This window comes from Stylophora pistillata, chromosome 3 (genome assembly GCF_964205215.1).
Source record: "Stylophora pistillata chromosome 3, jaStyPist1.2, whole genome shotgun sequence".
Taxonomy (NCBI): domain Eukaryota; kingdom Metazoa; phylum Cnidaria; class Anthozoa; order Scleractinia; family Pocilloporidae; genus Stylophora; species Stylophora pistillata.
The window spans coordinates 20,470,473-20,482,612 of NC_142521.1; the positions used below are offsets into that span (position 1 = coordinate 20,470,473).

Consider the following 12,140-nt stretch of genomic DNA (forward strand, 5'->3'; position numbering starts at 1 on the left):
GTTGAGCTCAACATCCATATAGATTGTAATATCTTTCCCAGGCAGAAGGTAGCATAATGCCCGTGTTTAGTCCACGTGCAGATCGGTCTTGATGGAAGGCGTGCACCAGATTTAATGTTGTTGCGGGGCTGTCCAAGACTAAAAGATCTCAGTGTAGCAATCTTTGGTTGTTTAAAAACTGTGTTCGAATAACAGAGCCGGTAAAATGTAAGAACTACAGAAATAATAATAATAATAATAATAATAATAATAATAATAATAATGATAATAATAATAAAAAAAACGAGCACGAAACTTTGATGCTGCCATGTTGGGCGCATATAATTCACATTTGTATGAAATTATTAGGAGTTGGTGTTTTAATTTGACGAATCGTCGTGGGCAAGGCGTTTTCGTTGTCGTAAATTACACCATTTGTGATAAGCTGTTGCTCATTTTTATGAAATTATTGGAAGTTGGTGGTTTTATTTTATTTGGCGTCCTACGCAGTTCGTTCTTGTTTCTATAAAGTGCACCAGAGGTAATGTTATTAAAAGCTTTGTCAGCTGTTTTCATAACTTTATCTGTCGCGTTTTTTAACTTTCGAAACGATGATGAGAGGTAAAACAAGATTAAGTGGTCTGTGAATCCATCTTTCGATGGGTGAAAGTGTCCATGTACCACACTCGAACAACTTGCCTTCTGTATTTGGTGGAGATTATTTAAGGTCTCTTCGTGCCTTTTCGTGTCTCCTCCTGTTTTCACCTGGTAAGCCTGTTTGGAATTCATCATGAACAATAGCCCTTTCTCGATTACTGTATCGACAGATATTTCGAGGAAGGGATTTCAAGTGAACAAAAAGCTGTTGTGTGTAATAAAACTGTAGGGAGTAATGGAGGAACGGCGTCGAAACGACTGAAAATATGGGCAGCAGTTGTGAAATAAATGAACGGCATCCACGAGATTAAGAACGCAACCTAGATGATGCAGAAGACTTTCGCCACTTGAGCATCTGAGAAGAGCGTCTTTGTTCGTTGATTCGTTTTGCCTCTGCTCCGAAAATTTTCCTTAAGGCCGTACTTGCTTAAAAATCCGAACACATGACACTTCTGAAGATGTGCGGAATGATCACACCAACGGTCTGCGAGCAAACAAGGTACGCCAAGTAGATTGTTTTAGTACGATCTTGTATCCAAAATAATGGTAGTAAGCAATAGATGGTTGGAATAAACCAAACAATGATTACAGTATTTGTTAATATCTCTGGTAAACTGTAAGTGTACTGCAGAGGCTTCAGCACAGTATGTAATGGATCGTAATTGAGCGAGCATTTGTTAGCAACACCCTAAGGTAATATTGTGCGTAACGAATAATCTACCACGACGTGTGCTGGCCTTATGATTAGCATGGGAATCAAAATACTTCCTGTTAAAATGTGGGACATAGTAAGGTGAAACAGTCAACCAGTCTTTCTGTATGTTCGTGGGACTCAAAAAAAGTGCAAAATAAACTTAACGATGAGAATGGAGGTCACACCAAAGTAAACTTCTGGGCAGAGATCCATCCTTGATTCTGATGTTTCTTTTCCCAGCATAATATCCTCGGATATCTTCTAGTAGGCTTCTTTTCTTCTGCCGGTTTCTCCAACTTCCTTGGCCTAACAATGGTGCCAGTATATGGCAAACAGAGCCACCTTTAGGTTAAGTCGAAATAAACGAGAAGTTTTCCGCAGGACAGTCGGCCAAGAAACGAAAATCGGACAGATATGACGCCGCTTGTAAACATATGTTTATTTTTTTTTTCATGTGACGTTTTTCTGCGACAAACTGAAATAATTATTTCAGTATGAATTAAAATCGCTTTCGTTCTATACGTCTTGAGCTGCTTCTTCATTCCTTACGATATTGGCAATATTTAAGGGTTAAAAGCCTAATGGCATCAAAAGATACGAATTAAAGCATGTCACAAACTGAATGAAAACCTTTCTTGATGCAACTGAATTCAGCCGTGAGTGCATTATTATCAGTGAGTTGACAATTCTGCTTTTTAGCTGACATGCACCTGGTTATCTCCAAACTTTCCCGTGCTCTAATTGCTTTTTCTAATAAAGAATCGCTCCTTTTTATTATTGGAAGCAGGCATTTTTTTTTGACATGGCGTTTTTGTTTTGAATATTAATGAATCATCGCTCTTTTTAATGAATTATTAGAGCAGGCGTTTTTTTTGACAAGGCGTTTCAGTTTTGAATATACATAATCGTTCTAGGTAAAGCATGTCCATATAGTGCATCAAGGCCAATGTTATTGGAAACTTTGAGAGCTGTCTCCATATCGTTTTCTATAGCGCTTTTTATTATTTTTTTTTTATCGTCGAAAAAAGGTATAGAGAGAGTCACTGGCGTGTAAATCCATCTTGTGTCGGGCCGAAGTGTCTAAGTACTACACGGAACCGACCTGCCCCCGGTTTTGGTGGAGGTTGTTGAGGTTGCTCTTCGTGCCTTTTCATGTCTCCTCCTGTTTTCACCTGACAAGACTGTTGAGGTGTCATGGACATCGCTCCCACTCGACCTCTCTTTCGACACATATTTCGTGTTACAACCCTGAAATCCGGTTTGCGGAGAGCATACACGAAGGGATTTACCAACGAAGCAATAGCTACTGTATACAGAGAAATTGTCGGAAGGACTTCGGGAATGATGTCGAACCGACCAAAAATATCGGCGGCGGTTGTTAAATAAATGATCGGCATCCACGAGATTAAGAAGGCCATCGAGATGATGAAAAAGAGTTTCGCTACTTGAGCATCTGAGGAGATGTTTCTGCGTTCGTTGACTTTTTTCATTGCGCAATTCAAATTTTTCCTCAGCGCTAAACTTTGCTTCACCTCCTTAAAAATCCGCGCGTAGGCGATTGTTATGAAGAAGTACGGAATGAACACGCCAATGAATTGCAGGCAAATAAGGTACATCATGTGGATTGTTTTGGAACGATCCTTTCTCCAAAATAATGGTAATAAGCCGTATATGGTTGGAAATAACCATACAACGATAGTACTTCTTTTGAATATCAAGGGTATCCGGTAGGTGTACTGCAGAGGGTTAATAACGGCAACGTATCGATCATAAGTGAGTGCACATATGTTAGCAACACCCCAGAGCAAGATCATACTTATCAAATAATCTACCACGACGAGTGATGGCCCTATGATCAGCATGGGAAACAAAATACCTCCTGTTAAAATGTCAGACACAGCAAGAGAAACAGTCAACCAGTTTGTGTATGTTCGAGGGACTCTTTTCAAACAAACTAAACAGACAACAAAGAAGTTAGCGACAACGACGAGAACGGAGATCATACCAAGGGAAATTTTCACATAGAACTCCATCTGTGATTCTGTCGTTTTTCTTTTCCTTGATATTCTCAGGTATCTTACAGAAGGTTCTTTTCTTCTGCTGGTTTCTTCAATTTCCTTGACCTAAAAATCGTGCCAATATGTGGCACGCAGACCCAACCTTTAGGTATAGTTCAAATACACGGGAAGTTTCCCGCAGCCCAACTGAATTTGTCAAAGGAGGAAAATCTTACAAAAATGACACGACTTATCATTTGCTGATTAGTTTTTGTCAGGTGACGTGGCTTCTGTGACATAAATTATTTCACTTACCGTGTCAATTGCTTAGGAACTGGCTAATATTCCTTTTATTCCTTTTATTGTAAAGCAGTTGTAATTAGTCTTAATTTCTAACTTGAGCTTAATGATTTCCCGTGTTTAAATAAAGATTTACATACATTCATACATACATACATTATTCCTGTCACTTCAGTCAAAAGCAGCGCTTAGCACTTGAATCCAGACTGCATAAGCCAGCACGGAAATTGTTCTCCACGGTTTTAGCAAGGATTCTCTCTTGACAAATACATCCTGGAAGCTTCATAGTTCTCTGGATTCTTAAACACCCTAAGTTAGGAATAATGGCCTCTGCAATCCTATCTTTCCCATGCATGTCTTCCCCTTGAAAAAACCTAAACAAACAAACAAACAAACACAAGGCAGGCGCCTGCACATTGAGAACAGTGATCAACCTCACTCAATCGATCATTTTCTTTGAATTAAATATCATACTTGACAGTTTTTTTTTTATTTGAAAAATTAGGCTCATCTGAGGAAAGGCGTCGGCACTTTAAAAACCTCTTTTTAACTTTGCAAAAATATGGTATGACTGTAATAGCTAATCGCCATCGTCCTTCGAATCTGCCACCAGAAAAAACAAGTTTTATTCAGTATCGGTTGCATGAGATCTGCAACTTCGGAGTGTTCCATGCATGATTTTGTACAAAGTGAAAAAGGTGGTCCTTTCCCTAGAGCCAGGATAGCATTTTATAGTTGAAATGTCGGTGTAAAGTGCTGTGAAGTATTTTGTAAAGGGACCTTAAGCCAGATGGGTAAGTAGAACCCGGAGAGGACAATCCGGTTTGTGCGCTTGAAAAGTCACCCTGGGTTGAAGCATGCAGTCTTCACGATGTAAGAACAAAGCTTTTCGGGAATGCAGTAGGAAGATTGGTTTCACTCAAACCATAGCCGGCCGCTATCGACCCCTGTTTATCTTTTAATCCATTTAGGGGCCCACGAAAGGATCTTCCAGTTAGCGAATAGTTGGCTGGGAATCGACATTCTTTGCTCTTATTTGACAAAATCTGGAAGGTGGATTTAAAGTATGGGCGCAAACCATACTGATTTGTCACGCAACTAAAAAAATTAACTGTTCTCTCGCAGCTTACAGCTATGTCTGTAGTTTGAGGTATCGTGTCAATCAGATTACATTCTAGCATGCGTTTTGCATTGGTATGAAATTTTGGAAAACAAGAACAAAAACTGTGTCCTTTCAACCATTCTAATCTCTAGAGCATAACTTCTGTCTCTGATATTTTAAAGTGCTACTGAAACGAAATTTTCGTATCTGAAATATTTGCTCTAACCTGTAGTTTTGAATATGCTGATCATCATGAGATAATTTGCTTTGGCCAAAAAGAAGCGAAAGATATCTTTTTTAACCGTTCAAATCAAAAATTTTACACAAAACCATGTCCGGGCCCTGGTACCGAGCGAAATAGATTGATGACGTCACTGGTTGTGTTCAGTCCGATAGCGTGGTTTATTTCACTCACTGTTTGTTTGTATTCGGGGGCGAAGGAGATAGCAGACATTGAAGTTTTGTCAAGTGAATCTTCTTCTGAACGAAGCGAAGTTGTCTCCAGTAAAGAAGAGGAAGATGGTGGCGTAAAATGGGGTTGACAGGCCTACACGACTCCCAAGCGTGTGTTTAGAGTAGCCTATTCAAAGTTTAGCCCTCACGATTATGTCTTTGAGCGACCGCCCTCTTTTGTAAGCTACGAGCGGCGGATTTTTGTATAGTTCGCTCAGTAGTGGTTGTGTTTCTATTAAATGCCAGTTTTTCATGAGAATTTGCTTTATGTGTGGCACTGAGTACGCACATCAGGGATTGCGTCTTTTTCGAATCGTTCGCCTTTGTAGATGTACAGCTATTTGTTTTACTGTCTCGATCGTTAAGTTGTTTGGATTGCTTTCAGCTTACGCCACGAATGCTGATTTGATCGTACTACAGTTCTTAGTGTTCATTGTTCCAGCCGTTTTGGCTCGTTTTCTTTTCTTTATTTCGGTATTAAAACGACCGATTTCACGTTCACAGAAGCACATGATCGCCTTTACTGTTTCTTGCTCCGCGTTGTTAAGGATTTGCGTTATCTCATTTTTTAAATCCTCGTCTGCTCTTATTTTGGCCCTCGCCCTTTATTGTAGGGACTCTGGGCATGTTCTGCTAGGCATTTGGTACAGAGGGATTTGTTCGTTATCCTCAGACTTGCCGAGTAGATCATCTTCAGTGGCGGTGTCGTATGAGGCTTCCATGTTTTCTTCATTCTCTGAATGGCATTGCTTTGGCCCGGGGCGTTTAGTAGCCCATCTGCCGTTATAATGTCTTTCGAAATTTTCTGTTGATGGTCAGGCAAGACCGCGGTTTCGATCCTAATCTTGTGGATCTCGTCAGTTGCCGATTAACTAAATAGACTGGTAGAGATTCGTTCTCGGTATCAGTCGGGAATTTTGCTTCCTATCCAGGCAAACCTCTCGCAGATAGCTAAGATGCCGATGTGGCCGCCGATGATTAAGACGAGGATGGCATTTTGCCCGAAATCCTCTTTTTCGGCCTCCCAACATGCAAGCCACACTCCATGCTTTTACCCTTCTTTCACAGAAGTACACAACCAGTGACGTCACAGGGCTGTTTTGGCCGCGCCAACATGGCCGCCAATTTTGATCTCAGCCGGTCAACTTCGAATGCTTAAAAATGTACTTCCCGGTATGCGTTGGCCCAAAAAAAGTACACAGCGTTTGCAAATAACGTTCAAACTCTATTATCTTGCAAAAATCTCGGATATGAAAATTACGTTTCAGTAGCACTTTAAAACGACGTTAAAAGAAACTGAAGTTCAAAGAGAAATGTGACACAAAATACACATTATAACTTTTCCAAGTTGAGGATGGTTTGTTTTTCGTGCGTGAAAGGTACTTGATACGATCATGATTAAAAAGTTCTGCCAGTTATCACAAAGCAAGAGTTACTTATTTAGTCAACATGTGATCGCCAATGTTAAATGGAGTAACGATTCTAATTCAAACGAAATTAATTGAAGTTAAAACTATACCCCGCGAAGTATGAAAACGAAGCACTGCAGAAACTACTGCTTGCAAAGCATCCCCGAAATAACTTAAGCCGTTGTGTCGAAATTTAATATTATTTAATTCTGACTAATCGATGAAATTCTCATTTGACCACCTGACATATGATACAATTTGGCTAGAAAATGTCAATTATGTTTGCAGTATTTGTCATTATTTCCTTGAACACAAGGCCACGTAAGTTGAATCCGATTCCAACTAGTTATGCCAGAATTAGCTAAGCAGATGTATATGGTAGTTAGCCTCAGTGTTCTTTCAGTTCTCGACGTGGTCTCAAACGTATCTGTCTGTGCGTTGGTTTGCTTCAACAAAAGATTACTTAGTTCTTATTAACCGAGCGGGAGGTCTGTATGGGAGAATCTTGACCGAGGTCGCCAGTACAGACCGAACGCAGTGAGGTCTGTACCAGCGACCGAGGTCAAGACTCTCCCGTGCAGACCGACCTAGCTCGGTTAATAAGATGTTTATTATATGGCTGTGTCTTATATGCCAATTTTTTATATTCTTTGTGCCTTTTTTTCTAGACCGGTCTAGATGCCGGTCTAGATAGGAAAATCTTGACCGCTTTCAATATTGATTTCAGCCAATCAAATTCGTGAATTTGGTAGCTCCCAGTCCTTGTGAGACACAGCGATGTAATAAGGACATATACAAAGTAGTTGACCTTATCGCTTGCTGCTTTGGACATACTAACAGGAGCCGTTTTGATACCTGTGGCTCTCTTCAAACCCGAATCGGCGGTCGTTACGTATTTGATTGGTTCGATATTACTCTGGGGTATTGCAAACATATGCGCACTCACTTACGATCGCTTCGTTGCCGCAATTAAGCCTCTGCGGTATCGTTGTCGCATACTCAGGATATTCAAAAGAACTTTAGTTGCTCTGTGGTTCATCCCAACAATTATCAGCTTACTTTCTCTGTTCTGGGAGGCGGATCATGCATCACCATTCCACGAGTGGTACCTTGCCTGCATGGAAATAGTTGGCGTCATCATTCCGTACAAATTTAGAAGCGTAGTTTACAATCGGATTTTTAAGCAAGTGCGGCACAGTTTAGCGTTGAAAGAAAAATTTAGATCTGCGATAAAACAAATCAACGAACACAGACGCATTTCCTCCGATGCTAAAGTGGCGAAAGTCTTCTGCATCATTTCGGTGGCCTTATTTTTGTAGATACCGATAATGTTTATGAGAACCGTAAACAAAATTTTCGATCGTTCAGACATTGTACCGAGTGTCGTGAGCACAGTCTCACTATACACAATAGTGGTTGCCTCCATAGTTAATCCAATCGTACCGAGTGTCATGAACACAGTCTCACTACACACAATAGTGGTTGCCTCCATAGTTAATCCAATCTGTATGCTTTCCTGAAACCGGATTTTAAAGTTGTTATTCGCAGCATCTGTCGAAGGAGTAAACGAGGGGAAGCAATATCCTTAAAACCTCCACAGCTTTGTCAGGTGAAAACAGAAACAGAAACAGTTTGAGAGAGCGAAAGTTCCTGAAGCTTTCTCCCCTTACGAGTAGCACATAGACGCTTATGCGCTCTTTCGCTCTTCTCCGCTGACTTAAAACTCGGCCGAATGGGCTGGGCGGTTACTGATAGAAGAAAAATAGCACCTTTTTAACAATTAAAATGGAATTATATTCAGTATGACTCGAGCAAGGCACGAAGATTGGAAAAATAGAAAAATAGTCACCTACGAGATTGGAAGACATCGTTGAAGTTTTAGAAACCGAAATATTCTGCTCAAGCTATCGATAGTGTTAAATCAGTGGTTCTATGACAACAATTGTCCTTTAATGTATTTGAGAAATAAAGAACTCTTGACTGAGCTCTGTTCTGTTGTCAAGCACGTAGGAAGTGTATGGAGAAACACGAGGCGTAGTCGCGTGTTTTTCCACATCTTGAGTGCTTTTGCCGCTTTCCAAGTGTTTACAACAGAACTGAGCGCAGTGTAGGCCACTTTATTAGTTTTTTAATTGAGAATCCGTCTAATCCCCTCGCACTACTTTCTATTTTCAAAACAAAGTATAATTTTCGAAGCGAACAAAAGCGTCGTCAGCATGTTTGTACACTACTAAAACACGCTAAATTAAGCCAATCAGAATCGTTGTTAGAATGGGTCAATTAAACTTATTGGTTGAATAAGACAAAGCTGTCAAAAGGGTCAAACCATCAAGGTTCACATTCTGCAATAGTTCACAAACTGAAAAAGGTCTGTAGATCGAATCAAACACTTGATTGTAGTTTTGTAGTCCTTGTCCAAGTTCTTAGTCGTTCACTCGAAGGGCGGAGGACTTATTTTTGAGACCTTCTTTGCGATAATCGGAGATCGCCAGGATGAGCTAGCCGTGATGGACCACAGCAAGATCGCCCGTCGCTCTGACGCCGTCATGATTTGTATGGATTTCAACCGTTATGCCAGTTTGGTTAAATTTTTCATCATTCCTGTTTTGTTTTTGAACACGAAACTACATATACTATAAGTGTTAGCTGCGTTTGAGTTTCTTTCTTTCTTTTTTTTCTTTTTAACCGTATGTAAGCTTACAATCTAACTGAGCGTAAAAACCTGGAAAACTTGGACAGTCCATTTCTTTTTCTCTTAGGTAATTTTCGTCCCTGCTCATGTTATATTAACGTCAATAATAATAATGATAATAACTTTCTTTCAGTGTCAAACTTCTAGCTAGCCTGTAATAGGCTTACTAATCGAGGACATCAATTACGGCGCTTGGCATGTTTAAAAGACTTTCTTTGGTTCGTCTGTTGCTTCTTGCAGTTGCTTCAGTTCCAACTGACGAAAAAAGGCAAGAGAGAAGTCTGGGAAATGGTCGGGCATTGTACAAATTAGCAGATGGCGTAACAGCTTTTGCTCAGCTCTGTGTTTCTACTCTCATAAAACACGCTCTTTCAACCAATGACAGCGCGCGTTATATGCGGCAGCAATTACCGTAATATCCGGCCGTTTACCCGCACGGCCGAGTACCCGCATCGGCCGATCTTTGCATAAGGCGTAAAAAAAAAAAAAAGTCAACGGATTACCCGCACTGGTGCATAACCCGCACTGGTGCATTACCCCCGCACTGGTGCATAACCCGCACGTTATGTTGTTCAACTTTTTGTTGGCGAAAACTTGACGTTAAGGTGATATATTTCAGTCTATACTCAAACGTTAGCTTATACTCGAACGTAAAACGTTGACGTAGGCGTTTCTCAGCAGGGATTTTAACTTAACTGGTGACTCGTGCATACAGTTATCGCGGATGATCGAAGTTAATTCTTATTCAGTCAATTACCTTTTTGTAACATGTAAGAGCGTAATGAACTATATCCATTGTTTATTTGTCGTTAAAATACCTTTTCAGAGTGAAATTAGTTAACTTTCACACCTATTATTTTCAATGTTCTATTGATGCGTGTGGGCTTTCAAACTACTGTCGGCGATTTTTCATAAAAATCGATATCTCCGATCCTACTGGGCCTAACGAGTCCCTTAAATTAATTAATTACTGCACTACTGCACGGTAATTAATCAGTTACTGCACCCACATTCTCGGAAATACAGCAAGAATCAGGGAATTTACCATTTCTCAACGGCAACATTAAAAGAGACACTAGAGGAGCTAATGAAATACAACTATGTTTAAAATTGAAATAAAGTAGGAACACTCAGTCAGGGTTCGACACTTGGCTACCTGCATTACTAGCCACCGGGCTAGTGATTTCTAAAATTTACCAGCCGGAAACACAACTTGGTAGCCCGGATCAATTTCCCTCGAGGTCTACTTCAACCCCAAACACGCAAACCTTCCTCCAAAGCTCTCGGCAAAGCCTTTCAAAACGATAAAGAATGGCGTTTTTTCTTTCGTTGTGATACTATAATGTGCTCTTTAAGGAAAAAGCTAAGTAAATTTCAAGTGCGAGGCGATCGTGCGAGGCGATGTGCAAAGGATCGAAACATTGGTAGGGAGAAGACTGGGGACGACATTGACCATTAAGTACAGAGTCTGGGATCTAGTAATGTTTACGATCGACACGCAAGACAAAAAAACACGCCATAAGATGAAAGATTTATGCCTTCTTTATTGTTATTATCATTACAATTTAAACTGTCTTGAATTTTTTAATTAACTGTGAGCTTCAAGTAACTAATTATATATAATTTCTTTCAATATTTGTACTAGCCAGTGGGCTATTAAACGTGGTTTTTTACTAGCCCGACCAAATTTTTACTAACCTCGGGCTAGCGTAGATGTGAAACCCTGCTGTCTGACAGTGCTCGATTATTTTGACGGTCAGAAGGCGTAATATTTACTGACCGTGATGACTAAGTTTCTAAGAAAATATGGCACTATGGTTGTTTACCTTTGTGTAACAGATGTTTTCACTTTTGTTAAAGAAGGGAAAAGCATACCGTTAGTAGTTTAGGGAGTTTAAACTACTACCGTTCTAATTCATTCCTCGAAAAATAATCATAGTACATTTCTTCATTGGCGAGCAAAAAAAGGACGAATTTTTATGGAGAAATCTGAGGTTTTCATGGAAAACATTTGTGTAGTTAATGGTTGTTATGTAGGACTAAGTTACTTTTTATTCATTTATATTCTATGCTGCAGTTTTGCCATACATCATTTGTGATTAGCATACTTATTAATACTACACCGCATTTGACACTATCATTTGAGTTTGATAATGCTGTCTTTGCTGTATGGAAAGGACCTTTTTTTTTACTTAAAAACAAAAAAGAAATATGTATGGAACACAAACTGGGTCGATTACTCTTGAATCCGAAGTTACATACCCCGTAGAACCGATCTGAATGTAACATGTACTTGCTGGCAGTAGATTCTAGCGACGAGAGCGACCGGCGATCTTTTTTGTCTGAGCAAAATTTTGTCAAAGTGTATGAAGTTTGCCAAGTGCCGACGTTCTCTCTCGGGTCAACAGCATTCCAGCAGGCGTTTTGCATTGGCATGAAATTTTGAAAAACAAGAACAAAAACTGTGTCCTTTCAACCATTCTAATCTCTAGAGCATAACTTCTGTCTCTGATATTCTAAAACGACGTCACAAAAAAAAAAAAAAAAAAAAAGAAAGAAAACTGAAATTCAAAGAGAAATGTGACACAAAATAGACATTATAACTTTTCCAAGTTGAGAATGGTTTGTTTTTCGTGCGTAAAAGGTACTTGATGTGAGCATGATTACAAAGTTCTTCCAGTTATTACAAAGCAAGAGCTACTTATTTAGTCTACATGCGATCGCCAATGTTAAATGGAGTAGTGATTCTAATTCAAACAAAATTAATTGAAGTGAAAACTATACCTCGCGAGGTATGAAAACGAAGCAGAAACTACTGCTTGGAAAGCAACCCCGAAATAACTTACGCCGTTGTGTC

At 39.8% G+C, this 12,140-nt stretch overlaps 2 protein-coding genes and 1 pseudogene across 6 annotated transcripts in view; 2 read left to right on the forward strand and 1 right to left on the reverse strand.

Annotated features, from left to right (window-relative positions):
- LOC111332867 (putative ATP-dependent RNA helicase TDRD12) overlaps positions 1-12,140 on the forward strand; it is a 67,528-nt gene that overhangs the window by 27,720 nt on the left and 27,668 nt on the right. The gene's annotated exons all lie outside the window — the stretch shown is intronic.
- Positions 2,371-3,395, reverse strand: LOC148734979 (adenosine receptor A1-like). The gene has a single exon (XM_088755456.1). It carries the CDS (start codon positions 3,361-3,363, stop codon positions 2,371-2,373), a length of 993 nt encoding a protein of 330 aa, XP_088611582.1. The 5' UTR covers positions 3,364-3,395.
- LOC148734980 (uncharacterized) lies at positions 6,940-9,466 on the forward strand (annotated as a pseudogene).

Excerpts from the sequence above, each read along its gene's own strand:
- LOC148734979 (XM_088755456.1), bottom strand. The coding sequence starts at position 3,363 with ATGGAGTTCTATGTGAAAATTTCCCTTGGTATGATCTCCGTTCTCGTC.